Genomic DNA, 15,629 nt, shown 5'->3' on the forward strand with positions numbered 1-15,629 from the left:
AAGGTATATCTCAACTGAATGAAAGAAAATAATAGATTGTTTAGCAATTCAGTTTAGATAATAAGCATCCATCTATTAGAAAATAGCCCTTACATTCTGACAAAAATAAATTTTAGACAAATCAGGGAGCTACATTGAAATGTTGAATTCTTTTTTTGTTCCTATACTCCTGGCACTGGGGACTGAACCAAGGTCCTCATGCATGCTAGGTAAAGCTCCGCTGCAAAGCTACACCTTTAAATAGTTTTTGAGGTTTGTAGTGATCTTGCTGAGTTACTCAGGATGCCTTTGACTTGTCTAGCAGGGTTACCGACTGGGTCACCATGTCTAGCTGAATTCTTAAGTGCCTGAAGCAATTCTCTACATTTATTCCTGCCAGTACATTTATGATACTCTGAGATTGATCATTAATTTGTATTTCTCTGTAGAGTATAATATACTCTGAAAGGATATTCTTACTCATTTGTTGTACCTTCATTGGATGAGTATGATGCTACCACACAGTAGGAATTCTGAAAAATTGTTTATATAATTGGTGAATGAATTTATTTGTTCTTCTAATTCTGGAGTCTGTTTTCCGTTGTTACGGAAAATTATCCTAAGCCTGTAGCAGTAAATGCCACAGAGAGGTGTAACGAATGGTTCTTCCCACCAGCCTGGTCCCACAACCACGTCAGCCTCAAATACATAGACACAATTACATTGTTGGCTGATGCCTAGGACTTCTTATTGGCTAGCTCTGTCTTAATTATTAACCCATTTCTATTAATCTTAAGTTTTCCCATGTGGTCTTATCTACTGGAGAAGGGTTCAGAACTCTAAATCCTTTGGCAGCTCACATGGTGACTGCTAGGCATCTCTGTAGAAAAGAGAGCGATTTCCTGTTTGTCCCTGCTTTTATCTTGGTTCTGCCCAGCTACCTCACTTCCTGTCTGTCTGTACAGACTTGCAGACCTCTATGGTTAGCTAGTGGCAAGTTTCCGTCCAGCTACATCATTTCCTTCCTGTCTGGCCATAAAGCCAGTCAGTGTTTTATTCATTAACCAATAAGAGAAACAAATACACAGAAGGACCTCCCCCATCAGAAAGACAGTGGTCTGAATTAGGAACCTGTTAGTGGATAGGAGAGCAATAGATTACATACAGAGTTAGTAGGTAATAGACTCAAAAAGACCTTAGTGATTGAAAATAGATCCAAAGGAGGACTTGCAGCTAATCAACGTAATCTAGTAACTTGTCTCTCTAATGACAAACTGCCATTGAAGATACAGTTTATTTTCATCTGTTTTTCTCTTGAGAGTTTTGTGGACTTTCTTCCTCCCCCCCCCCCCAACATGATGGAGTCTTTCTTTATTAGCAGCCAGTTTCCTTCTAAGAATGAAGTAAAGGAAGACAGTGAATTCAATTTAGGAAGCAAGAAAAATGTAGGAGTACTTTCATATTTATCAGTTTTTATTCTGTCTTTATCATGGGAGACATTAAGTAAAAGCACATTGATAGTTTGAGAGGGATAAGCTTGGAGTTTGAGTAATAAAGGGAAGCAGAGAATAGTATATGGATAAAGGTTCTTAAAAAGATAGCTTTGGAAACCTCAATTTGAATGCTATCACTAGAAAAAAATGAAATAGTAAGTATTTTTAGAAATTTAATTAATTCCAGCTATTTTATAAGTCTGATGTAATAAGAATAGCTTGCCGTATCAAGGCCCTTGGTGTATGGCCTTCCATCTCTTTATCCCATGGGCATATCCTCAGGGTTTGGTACATAATTCCAAGTGGCACTCTGTAAACATATAGTAAAGAGTGAGTTGTGTTGTGTGACTTTCTGTACATATGTATGAGTCTACTTTAATTGCACCCTTTTTGTACCTTAAAGTCTTTTTTGCTATAGTCTTCATTGAACTTTTTGTAAATTAAGAGATAAATTTTCTTCTCCACAACTCTATTTCTTGTAACCTGATAACATTATAGAATTTTATTACACTGCATTAACTTGTTATAAGCTTCATGGTAGAGCTAGTAAAATATTAGGCCTCTTAAACACAGTAAGTTATCTGTAGACCAGGAATGAAGTATAATTTCCAATCTTTAAAAGATATTAAATTAGTTTCTTTGACACACATTCTCTCTCTCTCTCTCTCTCTCTCTCTCTCTCTCTCTCTCTCTCTCTCTCTCTCTCCCTCCCTCCCTGTCCCTCCCTGTCCCTCCCTCTCTCTCCTTCTTTCTTAAAACAGTGTTTCTCTCTGTAGCCCTGTCTGTCCTGGACCTGACTCTGTAGACCAGGCTGGCCTCAAACTCAGAGATCTTCCTGCCTCTGCCTCTGCCTCTGGAGTGTTGGGATTAAAAGCATGGGCCACCACCACCTAGCGACATACATTTTGCATGCTTAAAATGTTTCAAGTATCAGTTCTCACTCCCTCTCTGTCCTTCTCCCATCTCAACCACCCCATTCCCTCCCCATGAACTGGGATTGGTATGTAAAATGAGAAAAGATTGTTTTAAAATTAAAAAAAAATGATAAAAAGGTAATTTTTTAAAAAAAACTTCCACAATGGGGAAAATTTTTTCAAGTATCAGATTGAAAGATTTTTTTAGAGATAACAATTCTGTTTTTAATAGAATTAATTATAGTGTATAAGATATATTCCATTCCATTGAATATAAGGACATAACCAGGCAGTCTATGAGCACAGAATCCTATTGTCTTAAGTATTTAACCCAATTCTTATTCCTTAGAAGAATGAAATGATTTTTAAAGCCAAATTTAAATCATAATGTACACACAGTGATAGCCTTGAAATGTTTCATCTTGTAATAACTCATCATTGAGCTGGAGAGATGGCCTAGTGGCTAAGAGTACTTGTCGCTCTCACAGAGGACCTGTCATTTGTTCCCAGCAACCACATGGTAGCTTACAAGTGCCTGTAACTCCAGTTCCAGAGATCCAATACCCTTTTCTGACCTCCATAGGAACTAAACACATTTGTAAAAAGACATATGCAGACACTCACTTGTACTCAAAATAAAAATTGAGAAAATCTTCAGAAAAAAAATAAAATCATTGTAACATCAAGGCATGCCAGGTGGTACATATGCATATGGACATGCATAAGTAATAAACACTTGAAAACAATCTAAAGTATAACAGAATCTATAACATCATCTGTCATCTAACTCAGCCTGGTGAAACTCTGATATGTACCCTTACCCTTCTTTGGTACGTATGTACATACATGCGCACGCACACACACACACACACACACACGCACGCACGCACGCACGCACGCACACGCATGCATGCATGCGCGTGCACGCACACATACTGAGAGAGGTAGGTCTAAAGTGGGAATGCTTCTGTTTATATATATTTGAGAAAAATCCATTCTGGAAGTGAATGATACTATCATTTACTTGCCAAGGACAAAAAGCAGCAAAAATTGTAATCTTGTCTTTTATACCAAGTTTTAAAATTTTGTTTCATTGCTTATGAAATTTAGAAGTCTTACTATTATTAATGATAATTATTTTATATACTTAAATGTGAGTTAATTACACAAATAATGAACCTTCATAAGTATTCAGCCTAGTCCTAGTTGACCCTAGGATGCATTAAGTGTGTTAATTTTCATCATAATTATTTACTGAGTACATTTTATGTTTGTTCACAGTACCTGGTTATGGATTATTATGTTGGTGGGGATTTGCTTACTCTTCTCAGCAAATTTGAAGATAGATTGCCTGAAGACATGGCTCGGTTTTACTTGGCTGAGATGGTGATAGCCATTGACTCAGTCCATCAGCTCCACTATGTACACAGGTGAGTTAGCCAATCTGCCATTCCATCTGTCTGCTAAGATATTATATCTAAAAACAGCTCTGTTGCTGCCAAATTATTAATTATGGTCTTAGTTTAACCTCATTTTGTTTTATTTTAAGATTGTTTTGGTTTTGTGTTTTTACTGTTACTATTTATCTGCATTACTGATGTGTCTGTTTGTTAGTCTATACATAGATACTATCTACATATGCTTTCTTGCAGTCAACATTTTTGTGGAAGGCTTTGAACATACTCATAACTGAATTTGCATGTAATACCCTTCCCAAAAGGAGTATGCAGCAGTCAGTTTCCTTATAGTTGGTTCTTACATACTGATGTTAGAATTCTAGGCTGTAATAACTAATAGACTTGTTATATATAATTTATTTTTCTCAAGAAAAGACTTGGGCTGGGGAGATACTCAAGGATTAGGCTCTGAGTTTGGTTCCCATGTAAACACCATGTAAAATCAGGACATGGCAGCAAATACACACTGGGGTAGAGAAATGCAGATCCCTAGAGACAGATGGCTGGCCAGCCAGTCTAGCCAGATTGATGAGGTCCTGGTGCATCGAGAGAACTTGTCTCAGAAAGTAAGGTAGACACCCTACATTTACCTCTGACCTCACATACACACGTACCCACATGTACATACTCAAATGTATACACACACAGAAGAAAAGACCTTAAAGGATTACATAGATATAAAAAGGGCTTTTTTGTTAAAAGACACTGGTAGTTCTGATGTTTTTTTGCATAATCTTATTACAAAGTGTCAAATAATTTATCATTTATACTTTTTTCTACATGAGTTAGGCTTGGTGGTATATACCTGCACATGTAGCACTTGAGAAGTTGAGGCAGGAGGATCCGGAGTTCAAGACCTACTTTTGTTATGGAATGAGTTAGAGGTCACCCTGGACTACTTGAGACACTGTTTCAAACAAAACAAAACAAAAATATGAAAATTTGATTTTTTTTCTGTGTGTATTACATACCATTTATTATTGGATGAAAAAGTAGGTCTGTTTACAAAATGTTTTTTTATATAGGATTTTTAAAGTATAATAAAATATCAAAGAACATAGAGTGATTTTTAAAAAAGTATGATTTCATGAGGTTACCAGGGAACGAGTCGTCACTGAATAGTGCAAAGTATGAGGAAGAGAGAGATGCTGAGATAGTCAAGGTCTACTGCTGTGCTGGGAAGGAACCAGTGCAATGAAAGTTAGACTTATTTATTTATTTATTTAAAGACAGGATCTCACTTTATGTATGTAGCTAAGACTGGAACTTAGTTCTCCTGCATCAGATTCCAAGTGCTGGAATGCTAGTCATGTACTACCAAAGCATGGTCTTTATCATGAGAATACTAAATATGGTGCTACAGACCTTAGACTGTACCTTGGCATCTATGAAGTTACTGTTTGTGGGAGTCTTCAAGTTGGACATACGTTTATTTCATTTTAAGTATCCTTTTAGATTTCATAAATTCAGCCTGTACTTTTGGGTCAGGTGCGTGGTGGAAGTGGACAAAGTCCTCCCTCCTTTTGAGGAGCCACTTGAAGGTGTAGAACTAACAATAGACTTGAATTAAGTGAGAGTAAAAGCAGATTTTAAAAACACTTGTGAAAACCATGTTCCTAAACGTTGTGGAGATTCAGAATGAAAGGTCGTTAAACAAATCACTCAGGAAAACCTGTTGGAAGAATCTGTGTCCACTTCATAGTCAATGGCAATTTCCTTCTGTAACTGTAAAAAAGCTATTTTCACTTGTAGGAAACTCCAAAGAATTCATTTTGCTGCTGTTTCCTCACAAGAAATCTTCAACATCATACTTCAGAATTTGGGGAAATGATAACAAAAGAAAACCTGAGCATTCAGGAAGGAAAAAGAACAGTGAATAGTAAAATAGTCTGTAAACACTATTTTCACTATTATATTCCTGAGCACATGTGCTCATTTAAAGCAAATGCTTGCTGAGGTACTCAAGGAGTGAATGTATGCCATATTCAGTGACTGTAACATACGGGCCGCATGGACCATAAATTCCAAGCATAATTACTTACCTTTAAATAAAAGGAAAACTGGGGAGTGGGAGAGCCAAGTGGCTTATGTGAGAAGGAAAAATAAAAAAAAAAAAGTTTATTATTAAATTTGCAGTGGCAAAGTTGTTTTGTTTTTGTATTTTTTCTTTGAGATGGAGTTTCTCTGTATTGTTTTGTAGCCTCTCCTAGAACTCACTTTGTAGACCAGGATGACTTCAAACTCACAGAGATCTGCCTGCCTCTGCCTCCCAAGTGCTGGGATTAAAGGTGTCTGCCACCAACGCCTGGCTCAGTCACAAAGTTTTGTGACCAAAAATGCATTAAGTATTTATGATATCCAAAAAATAAAACTGTGAACAATACCGACTTGTAGGTGTAAATAGACCATGCAGAAATGTTAGAGAAGTTAAGGGATGTTGTTGCAATGAATTCTTCATTTTAGTTTACTTGAAAATCAATCAGAATAAGGACTGGTGGTCTTGGACTGGAGAGATAGCTCAGCTGTAAAAGACTAGGCTCACAACCAAAAATATAAGGACTGGTGGTCTTTATTAGTTACTTATTAACTGAAACAAAGAAAAAAAAGATCAAAAGGGAAGAATAAAGTATTAGTAGCTACAATAAAGTTGCAATAATTGGGAGATTTATGCAAATCTTTTTCAAATGGTTTTCAGTAATTGAAACAATGATGTAATGTGAAGTAATATATGTTAGTCTATAATGTGAAGTAATATTAAAGAAGGTAACTGAAAATCCTGTAGTTTTGAATTTGCAGTATCAGCATGAACCTGTGGAGCATTTTATCTTTGAATACAACCCCACTCCCTTACTAAAAAAGTCTAGAAGCAGTGGCCAGCAAACTAGTAGTGACTATTCCTTTTGGCAGGTTGTGATTCTCAAATAGTCACTTTTTCGGGGAGTGAGAGGGGAGTCCTTGTCTACACTAGAGTTTCAGGATGCACCAGAGTGAAGCATAGGTGAGTCTGATAAGTAGTTGCAGTTAACTGGTGTGGGAAGGGGTCTGTAGGGGGGTTTGGTGTCTTTACAGCGGAATAGTGTGTGTGAGCTATAGCTTTCTGAGTTACATTTCTCAAACAATGTCCTTTACAACAAAATATATTAAGCCTTATATTAAGACTGGAAGAAGCAACCCAGTAGGAGAGCAGGCACAAGAGTCAGCCCCTGATCCACTGTTAGGAGTCCAAGAAGACAAGGCTTCTTAAACGGGTTAAGATCTTTAGGGTGACAACCCTAAAGTACCACTGCCACTGCAACTGCAGTTCTCAGGTAGTAGCTTGTATATAGTCTTGGGATGTAATGTATTTTTAAAAATGCATCCTTAACCCCCAAACCAAAGACCAGAGTTAGCTTATTTCTCTGTACTCCCATTTTCTCCTTATAATTTGTTCCATATTCAAGACTCACAATTGAAATTTTATTATTCTTCTCTCCTTGATTTGAATAATGTTAGATAATGCTGTTAATTTAGAGTAAACACAACCAGGGATCAGAGAAACAGACCAGTGCTGTTTAATTAGGATTTGTAGAGAAATACCCTATAGTAAACCACAGAGAGAGTTTTGTCCCTTGTCCCTTAGGACTTCATGAAGAATAGGTGTGGGCCAAGCCTTTTCCAGGTTTTGGGCTGATATTATGTCCTTTAGCGTGGGTTTTTGGAGATTATTGGTGGCCACTTCCCCACTTGGTATATGAAAAATCATCACCATTACATATTCTTGAACTACTTTGAAGCCTGAAGCTCAAGAGGGGACATCGTTTTATCAGTGTAGACTCCCCCCTTTTACTATGCACACAATAATACTTTTAGCAAAATTAAGAGATAATTTTAACATTCAGTCCAGTTGTATTATAATGCAGTATGCTTTTTAAAGCATGTAGTATATAAAGAAGTATAGTCTGACTAAAAAGTAAAATTAATCATTCTTTTGAAAGACACTCTTCCAAACTATATAAACAATACAGATGTAGGCAAGGTTGGCAAGATGCTTAGTAGGAAAAAGAAATACAGGTCTTAACTTAGAATTCAGAGGCAAAACCTGCATAGCATTCTGACTCATGATGTCTGACTTGTGGCCTATGTAGTGGAATTAAATAACCTCTCTAGTTAGTTTAATGGTTAGCTAGAGTTAAAAATTGCTACTTTATAGATTAACTAATACTGACAAATTCACATTTTATTATTATATTATAATATTTGTATAATCATGCTTCTGGCAGTTGAATGCTTTAAAAATATTTCCCTGTTATAAAATAAAGATGTGCACCTCTTATAAATAACTAATTTTGTTGTCTTGAAATAATGCTCTTCTGAGATAGTCATGGCTGGCACATTAGGCTGGAGTAGCCTTGACAATCATGCTGTTCTTTTTAAGCCCAATGTTACTTGCTTTTGATTAATAAGGAAAGTTAATGATTTTAGAAGTTTTGTAGGTAACTGATTAGATTGATATTCAAATTAGAGAGGCAGGAATAAAGTATTTATGAGGGTAATGTAGAAGTGTCACCCTTTCTAAGCACTTCTCTTACTTTTCGTGGATTGTGAAAGTTGTGACTGATGTCTTGCCTTGGTTTACCTCTCCCTCCCTTGTTGGCAGTGTGTGGCATCTGGGTGGCCTGCTGCTACCTTATTGCTAGATGTCACTGACTCAGGATTGATCTGAATGCCAGATGTCGTTTTTTTTTTTTTTTTTTGTTTGTTTGTTTGTTTCTTATATCAGAAATGTAATTTGTTGTCCTGTTATTGCACTTACCAGTTATGTGTTCTCCAGAAGCAGACACTGAGTCCTCATGTGTGATGGGAATGCTCATTAGGAATTAACATCCATGAAAGGACCAGAATTGGGTGGAAAAAGAAAGCTTCAGTCAGCACTACTTGCAATTCTAGAGGGTTTGTGACCTTCTGAGTCATTGCTAACTTGGTCATAATTGTTAGATCTTTGTCTTTCCACATCAGTTATTCAGTACATATGGGCTGTTCCAAGACAGGGATGAGGAATTGGGAAGAGGCTGTCTGCTACTCTGAAGGAGATATATGTAGGAATGAACATGCCACACCATACTCCATAAGTATGTACAGTATTGTGAGTAAAACAGTGATTATATTGAAAAGTAGCTCCTCTCTTAGGCTTGCTCTGTGGCAGCAGCCATATCTAGTTTCTTTGAAGTTTTGTCCTTCTACTATTTATTCCCATGTGTCTGGTATCATGACATCTAATTTCAGGTATTTCAAGACTTCGGAACTATAGACAGTTTATAAGGACTCTTAGGTGCTCTCCTAAACTGGCTGAGGACTGGCCCTTACCCTATACTACTGTTCCTTAGGCCTGCTCTCACTCATCTGCCCCTTCTTTATGTTTCCCTGTAGTGATAATATGGTTGAGGCTGAAACTTTATAAATGCTGCTTATTGCTGAGCCAGAAATACTCTGCTTGCTGCTTGTGTAGGTGCCTCTAATTTTTACATTTCTTTGCTAATACTTTGATTCTATTTTCCTTCTATTAATATGTACCAAGTAGCAAATAATCACATTTCAAGTAAAGCAAATAACGTATTGTGTTAGTTTACTCACTTTCTCCAACCTTATACACAACTGTTAGTGTTCAGGCATTTGTACTGGCCTGTCCTTGGGGTTCTGACAGGATATGCCCTCAGATGCAGCCACTAAGCACCACCTGTGCATATTCACTATGTTCCCTTTTAAAAGGGTCCTGCCCACATCCCATCCTCCTCTCTTTCTGCCTCTCTCTGTTCTGCTCTCCTCCCTCTCTCTCTACCCCTTTTTCTTCTCTCCTGCTGCTTTGGAGGCCAGTCTTCCCCCTCCCCTTTCCCTAATTAAAAAAAAAAAAAAAAAAAAAAACCCTCTGCTTGAACACTGTCTCATGGCATCTTTATCTCCAGGGCTGCTTTTCTTAAATTACAATATTGGTTCCCTAATGGGGAAAGGCTGTCATGGCTTCTCCTGCCCACAGGCAGTTTGAGGCACGCCAGGACCTTGGAACCTGGTTCACATATGACAGCCTCGCTTCTCCAGATTGCGGGGTCCTTCCATCCAAAATCGGCATGACTGGTGAGCCACTCCACCTTCCCCACCTCGGGCTATTCCCACGAGTGAGGACTCATCTCCTCTTGACTCTCGAGCGTGGCCTTTTGGCCTTAAGTTCTGGTACAAGGCAACCACCGCTCTCGGATTCTGAGCCCTTGGCCCCCACCTTTTGTGTGATGATCCCCCCTCCCCCTATGGCCTGAGCCAGTCTAGGACCTTCTGGTCCTTCAGCTCTGCCCCTAGATTGATGAATCACCAAGGCGGCTTGTGCCTTGCTTGATAAAAGCCATGGGATCTTGTCCTGCCTCACTCATGTGGAATAAGCCCCCCAAAAATCTGCTACCCAGCACTTTGTAATCACTTCATGCTGGGACCCTACCCACCTGCCTCACCTTCAATAGATCTACTCTCTTCCATCTGCAACAAATCTGCTTTTTCATTCGCTGATGCTTTGCCTTCCATTCAATACCAACATTGGGTCTCTGCTGGTGTTCTGGCCATTTCTCTGGATGTCTGGCCATTTCCCTGGATGTGAGGCGATCAAACATGTCTGGGTGATGCTGTGGTAACGGAAAGGATCCAGTGCTTTAAGCCCTGGGGAGTCGATTTGGATCCACCAAGACTGTCATTTGTCCAGGTCCAGGAGGCACCTTGACAGTTCCACAGAGCCTGGACAGTGAAGTGAAACAGCCAGCTACTCCAGGATGTGACTAGCACCCCAGCTTTCCCAGGTTCCCCAGAGATGAACGGCGCCCAGGTCAGCAGGAAGGTCAGCAGGAAGTAGTCCTGAGAACCCGAGAACATGGTGTCCTCATCCCCGCCTTGCCAGAATAGTGAGCTTGGCGGATGGTGTCGGGATTGAAACACTTAACAGACCACCACGAGAAGCTAAGAAGAAGCTGCTGTTTCCACCACTGTTTATTACAGAGAGTAATGGGCTTATATACCCAAGCCAGGGGATGGGCTCAGCATAGGAGGAAGTCATGCACCACCCACACCTGGGGTCAAGGCACACCTGCACTCTGCACAGGAAAGTTCTGAAAACAACCTTGTTTGCTCAGCCTTGTTCTACATCTGGGTGGGGAGAAGAGAGCTGTAAGGGACAAGTACTTAAATTTCCCAACACTGCCTCACCTGCTACCCCTTTCTAATGCCTCTTCTTTTTATGATAAATGAAAAGGGAAGAATGTTAGTATTCAGTCATCTGTACTGGTCTGCCTTTGGAGTTCTAACAGGATATATCCTCAGCTGCTGCCACTAAGAGCACCACCTGGGCACATTCACTATGTTCCCTTTTAAAAGGGCCCTGCCTCCTCCCATCTCTCCCTTTTTCTACTTTTAAAAATAAATAAATAAATAAAAATAAAAAAGCCTTGCTTGAACCCTGTCTCCTGGCATCTTTCATTCAAGTGCTTTTCTTAAATTACAATAGCTGTCACTTACCTTCTTTTCTCTTAGTGTATATTTGTTTTCCATTTTATAAAATTACGTTGGCAACTTTTTTTCCTTTTATTGAAAATAGATTTTTCCTCCTCACATTATATTATTCCTTCCTCTGTTCCTCCTAGTCCTTCCCATCTCCCCTCCCATCTGGATCCACTCCCTTTCTATTTCTCCTTAGAAAGCAACAGCTTTTTAAGGGGTACTAATAAAATAAAATGCAATAAGATGAATACATTGGAATTGGACAAAAGAAACAGAAGGAAAAGAGCTGAAGAGAAGGCATAAGAAACAGACCCACTTGTTTGCACACCTCAGCAATCTGATAAAAACATTGAACTGGAAGCCATAGCATATATGCAAAGGCCCTTGTGCAGGCCCTGTGCATGCTGCCTCAGCCTGTTATTTCATACTAGTTTTGATCATGTTGATTTGGAGTAGTGGTTTCTCAACCTTCCTAATGCTGTGACTCTTTAATGCATTTCCTCATGTTGTGACCCCCAGTCATAAAATTACTTTGTTACTACATCATAAGTGTAATTTTGCTACTGTTGTGAATTTTAATCTAAATATCTCTGTTTTCCAGTGGTCTTAGGTGACATCTGTGAAAGGGTCATTTAACCCCACAGGTTGAGCATCCCTGATTTAGAGGCCTTGTTCTCCTGGTGTCCTTCACCGCCTCTGCTCCTTACATTCTTTCTGCCTCTTTTTCCACTTGCTTTCCTGAACCCTGAAGGGAGGGGTGTAGCACAAGTACTCTTTTGTCTTAATAATAAGAACTCAGAGTCAGCTATCAGGGAGTGAAGCAGAGCAGCCAGCCACTAGAGAGTTCTTACCTCTACCAATGCTCAGACCAAAGGTGCAATTCTGTCCTCAGACTGACTGCTTTGCCTTGTATTCCTCTGTCTCTTCCTATATCCACCTCCTTAGTGCTGGGACTAAAGGTATGAGCCACCACTGCCTGGCCTTTGTGGCTAACTAGTGTGGCTAGCTCTACTCTCTGATCTTCAGGGAAGCTTTGTTAGATCATAAAATATCACCAGAGGGATTTGATTGAGACATTTAATTTAGGCCTGAGTGTTCCAAGGTCTCTCTTCTGTGTTTTCTCACTTTCACTTGTGAGTTTTTGCCTGTTAATTATTGTAGCTTTAGTGTTCTATTTTTTGCTTGGGGGAGGCATAGGGAAGATTGTGTTTTATCTATACATGGAGATTTTTATTATAGAGACAAGGGGATGCAAAGATGAAAGAGGAAGAGATTTGTTTTCTATTTGTATATAATATGTAGTATTACCACTATTATTCACGTTGGAATTGCTTAATTCGTTCTTGTGGAATGTTTTATTTAGTCATCTATGGTGGTTTTAATCTCATCTTTCATTATTCCCCTCAAATTTTAGAGACTGTTCCTTATACATATAATACAAGCATATTATTCATTTTGGATCTTTTGTATTTTATTTATTAGTTGAGAGGTTTAAAACTAGAATCTAGTTTCCAGTGCCTGATTTTTTTTTCCTGTTCTAGGGATAGATCCAGGCGTTTATACCCCTGATCCATAGCTTGAGACCAAAACTCTGAATTAAGTCACTCATTTTTTGTGTAGTTATTTTGTGTGCTGGAGATGGCACCCAGGGCCCTGTGAGCTAAAATAGTCTGCTTGTGTAACTGTCTCTAGATTTTTACATTTCTTTGCCAATACATTTATTCTATTTCCCTTCCTTCTATATGTACCAAATACTAGATAATCACATTTCAAGTATTCTTGTAAATGAAATGATGTGTCATGTCTCAGTATACTACTGAGAAAATGCTATACTACTGAGCCACAAACTCAGCCCCTGAATGTGAATTTTAAAAATTCAGGTAGGCACATTTATGGCCCCTTTTGGTGTAGTGAGTTAGAGACAGGAACAGTGAAGTTTGTGACTATGTCCCTTATATGTCCAGCAGTTGGTGCTTCCATGAGGCTGTCTTAGAATTGAGGAGGCTTGTGGGAGCTTTCAGATGTAATGACACTAGCAACTGTTTCTTCTTTTCTCTTTCTATTGAGTTTCCATCATCTTGTCAAATGGCCTAGTACTCTGAGGCTAGAAGTCACACTAGGAAAACTGGAATTTGTGGCTAATTGTTTTGAAAGAAAAATTAACACTGAAAATTCATGAAGTAGCCCCTAGATCCCCAGCTGCAAGCCTGCACCTAGTCCTCATTGACTTCTGTTTTCTCTTCAAGGAAGTCATGGTTTTATGTAATCAAGATGGCCAGGCTTATCTGCTCTCTATTTATTCTAGGAATTGTTTCTGGGGGTAAAGAAATGAAGGAATAACTAATAGAGGCAAACAAAGAATAGAGGAAAATAAAAGCAAGGTATTTACTGAGAAATAGGGAACTAATTTGTTAGGAAGTTGTAAGAGAAAGGAATGTGTCAGTATTTTGAAAACATAGGGCAGTTGAAAACCTTAATATGTAAATGATAGGTTCATTAATGGCTACAAATAAATGAATAAAAGAAGCAACATAGTACAAGTATGAATAAAATATTTAACATCACAAGTAATCAAAGAAATGACTACTGTTTAATTATGAGATTGAGAAAAGTTAAAATGATTGATAGTCCTGTCATTGTCACAGAATGAGAAATTGCATACTCTTTGACTAAGTTGTAACACCATAATTGTATTTTTTTTCTCCTGGCAAAGAGTTCATTTGTTTGTTTTCTTCAAAAGCTTGATGTATCTTATCCCAATCACCTATGAATTTATCATAGGAAATAATCTGGAATGTGGCTAGTTTACATTATGAGAACACTAATCACGGTCTTTTCTTTATGAAGTATTGTTGCAGTGTTGTCTTTAATGGGAAAACTGGAAGCAATAGACTTCTCCAGCATAGGGATATAAGAAAATTGTGGCAGACACAATGATAGTTATATAAAATCACCAAATCTTATTAAAATTACTTCATTGAGAAATAAATGAATCTGTTCTCTCCAGTTCTAAACTTTGATTTTAGCTTCTGAAAGGAAAGTGCTGTTGTTTATCATCGTGTGAAGCTTCTCAACTTCTGAGATATCCAGTTGCAGGACATTCATTAGTTTAGGAAATTATTAACATAGCAACTGTTCTGTATTGTAACAGGAGTAATAAAAACACAGATACAGATATTGGAGTTAAAGCTGAAGGTCAGAGAAGCAAAATAGCCAGCCACTAGCTCTTACCTCTACCTCCGGCTGAAGGGGCTATGCTGTCTCCTCTACAAATTCAGACTCCCTTCTGCCTAGACTGCCTCAGATTGCTCTTGTCTCTTCCTACTTTATATTCCTTTCTCGTGTTGAGTGTAAAGTTGTGTCATCCCAAGTGCTGTGATCTATTTCTCTTTTAGACTGATTTACTCTCATGTAGCCCAAGGTAGCCTTGAACTCAAGAGATCCATCTGCCTCTATCTCCTGAGTGCTGGGATTAAAGGTGTGGCCAGTACTACCTGTCCTCTATGGCTAACTAGTGGCTTTGTGTGCGTGTCTGCGTGTGCATGTGTGTGTGTGTGCCAGCTCTTAAGTAGGTGTGTGGCTAAATAGTGGTTTAGCTCTGCACTGTGATCTTTAGGCAATCTTTATTAGATCATAAACAAAATACCATAGCATACTGTACTGGGTACTGCAGACTCAGTGGGGAAGAAAGTAGATATGCTATGGGCCTTCATAGCTCTTTCTGTATAGAAGGGAGATAACTGTTAACTAAACAGTAGCACTGGGTTTAAAATTATAATTGCAGTGGAGACATTAAAGGTGAATAGAGATGTCAGGGAAGCCTTGTGTAATAAGTATTATTTTTTCCTGTAGGCCAGGTTGGCCTTAAACTTCTGATTGTCCAGAGTCTTGAGGTAACAGGCAGTTACTTCTAAATGTCTTCTCTATAAGCTGTGGTGGAGAGAGCATAATGGGAATTACAAAATATTTATAATGAAGAGAAAAATAACAGTGTTCTATATCAGAACTTGTGGGGCACAGCTCCAGAAACTGCTGCAGTAAAAGAAATCCTCTAATCTTAAATGGAAATATTGGAAAAGGAATAAGGTAAAAGGTGAATTAAGTTTCTTAATTCAGGAAGCTGGGGGAAAAAAGCAAAATTAGCTTGAATGAATTACAGAGAAGGAAAAGGTAAAATGAAGTTAATTAAAATTAATAAAAACAGAAATAAGGGAAGAGCAATAGGCAAATATTATTTTAGAAATCATTAAAAACACAAATACCTTATTTAAAGTCAC

General features: G+C 38.4%; 1 protein-coding gene across 15 annotated transcripts in view; it reads left to right on the forward strand.

Moving 5' to 3' along the window:
- Positions 1 to 15,629, forward strand: part of Cdc42bpa (CDC42 binding protein kinase alpha) — a 184,005-nt gene that overhangs the window by 60,673 nt on the left and 107,703 nt on the right. For all 15 annotated transcript variants that reach the window (XM_051186418.1, XM_051186410.1, XM_051186415.1 and 12 more), the window contains one exon: positions 3,668 to 3,816. In XM_051186418.1, the coding sequence (XP_051042375.1) occupies positions 3,668 to 3,816 (149 nt within the window). The remainder of the gene's footprint in view (positions 1 to 3,667; positions 3,817 to 15,629) is intronic.

Source organism: Phodopus roborovskii, unplaced genomic scaffold (genome assembly GCF_943737965.1).
Source record: "Phodopus roborovskii unplaced genomic scaffold, PHOROB, whole genome shotgun sequence".
NCBI lineage: Eukaryota > Metazoa > Chordata > Mammalia > Rodentia > Cricetidae > Phodopus > Phodopus roborovskii.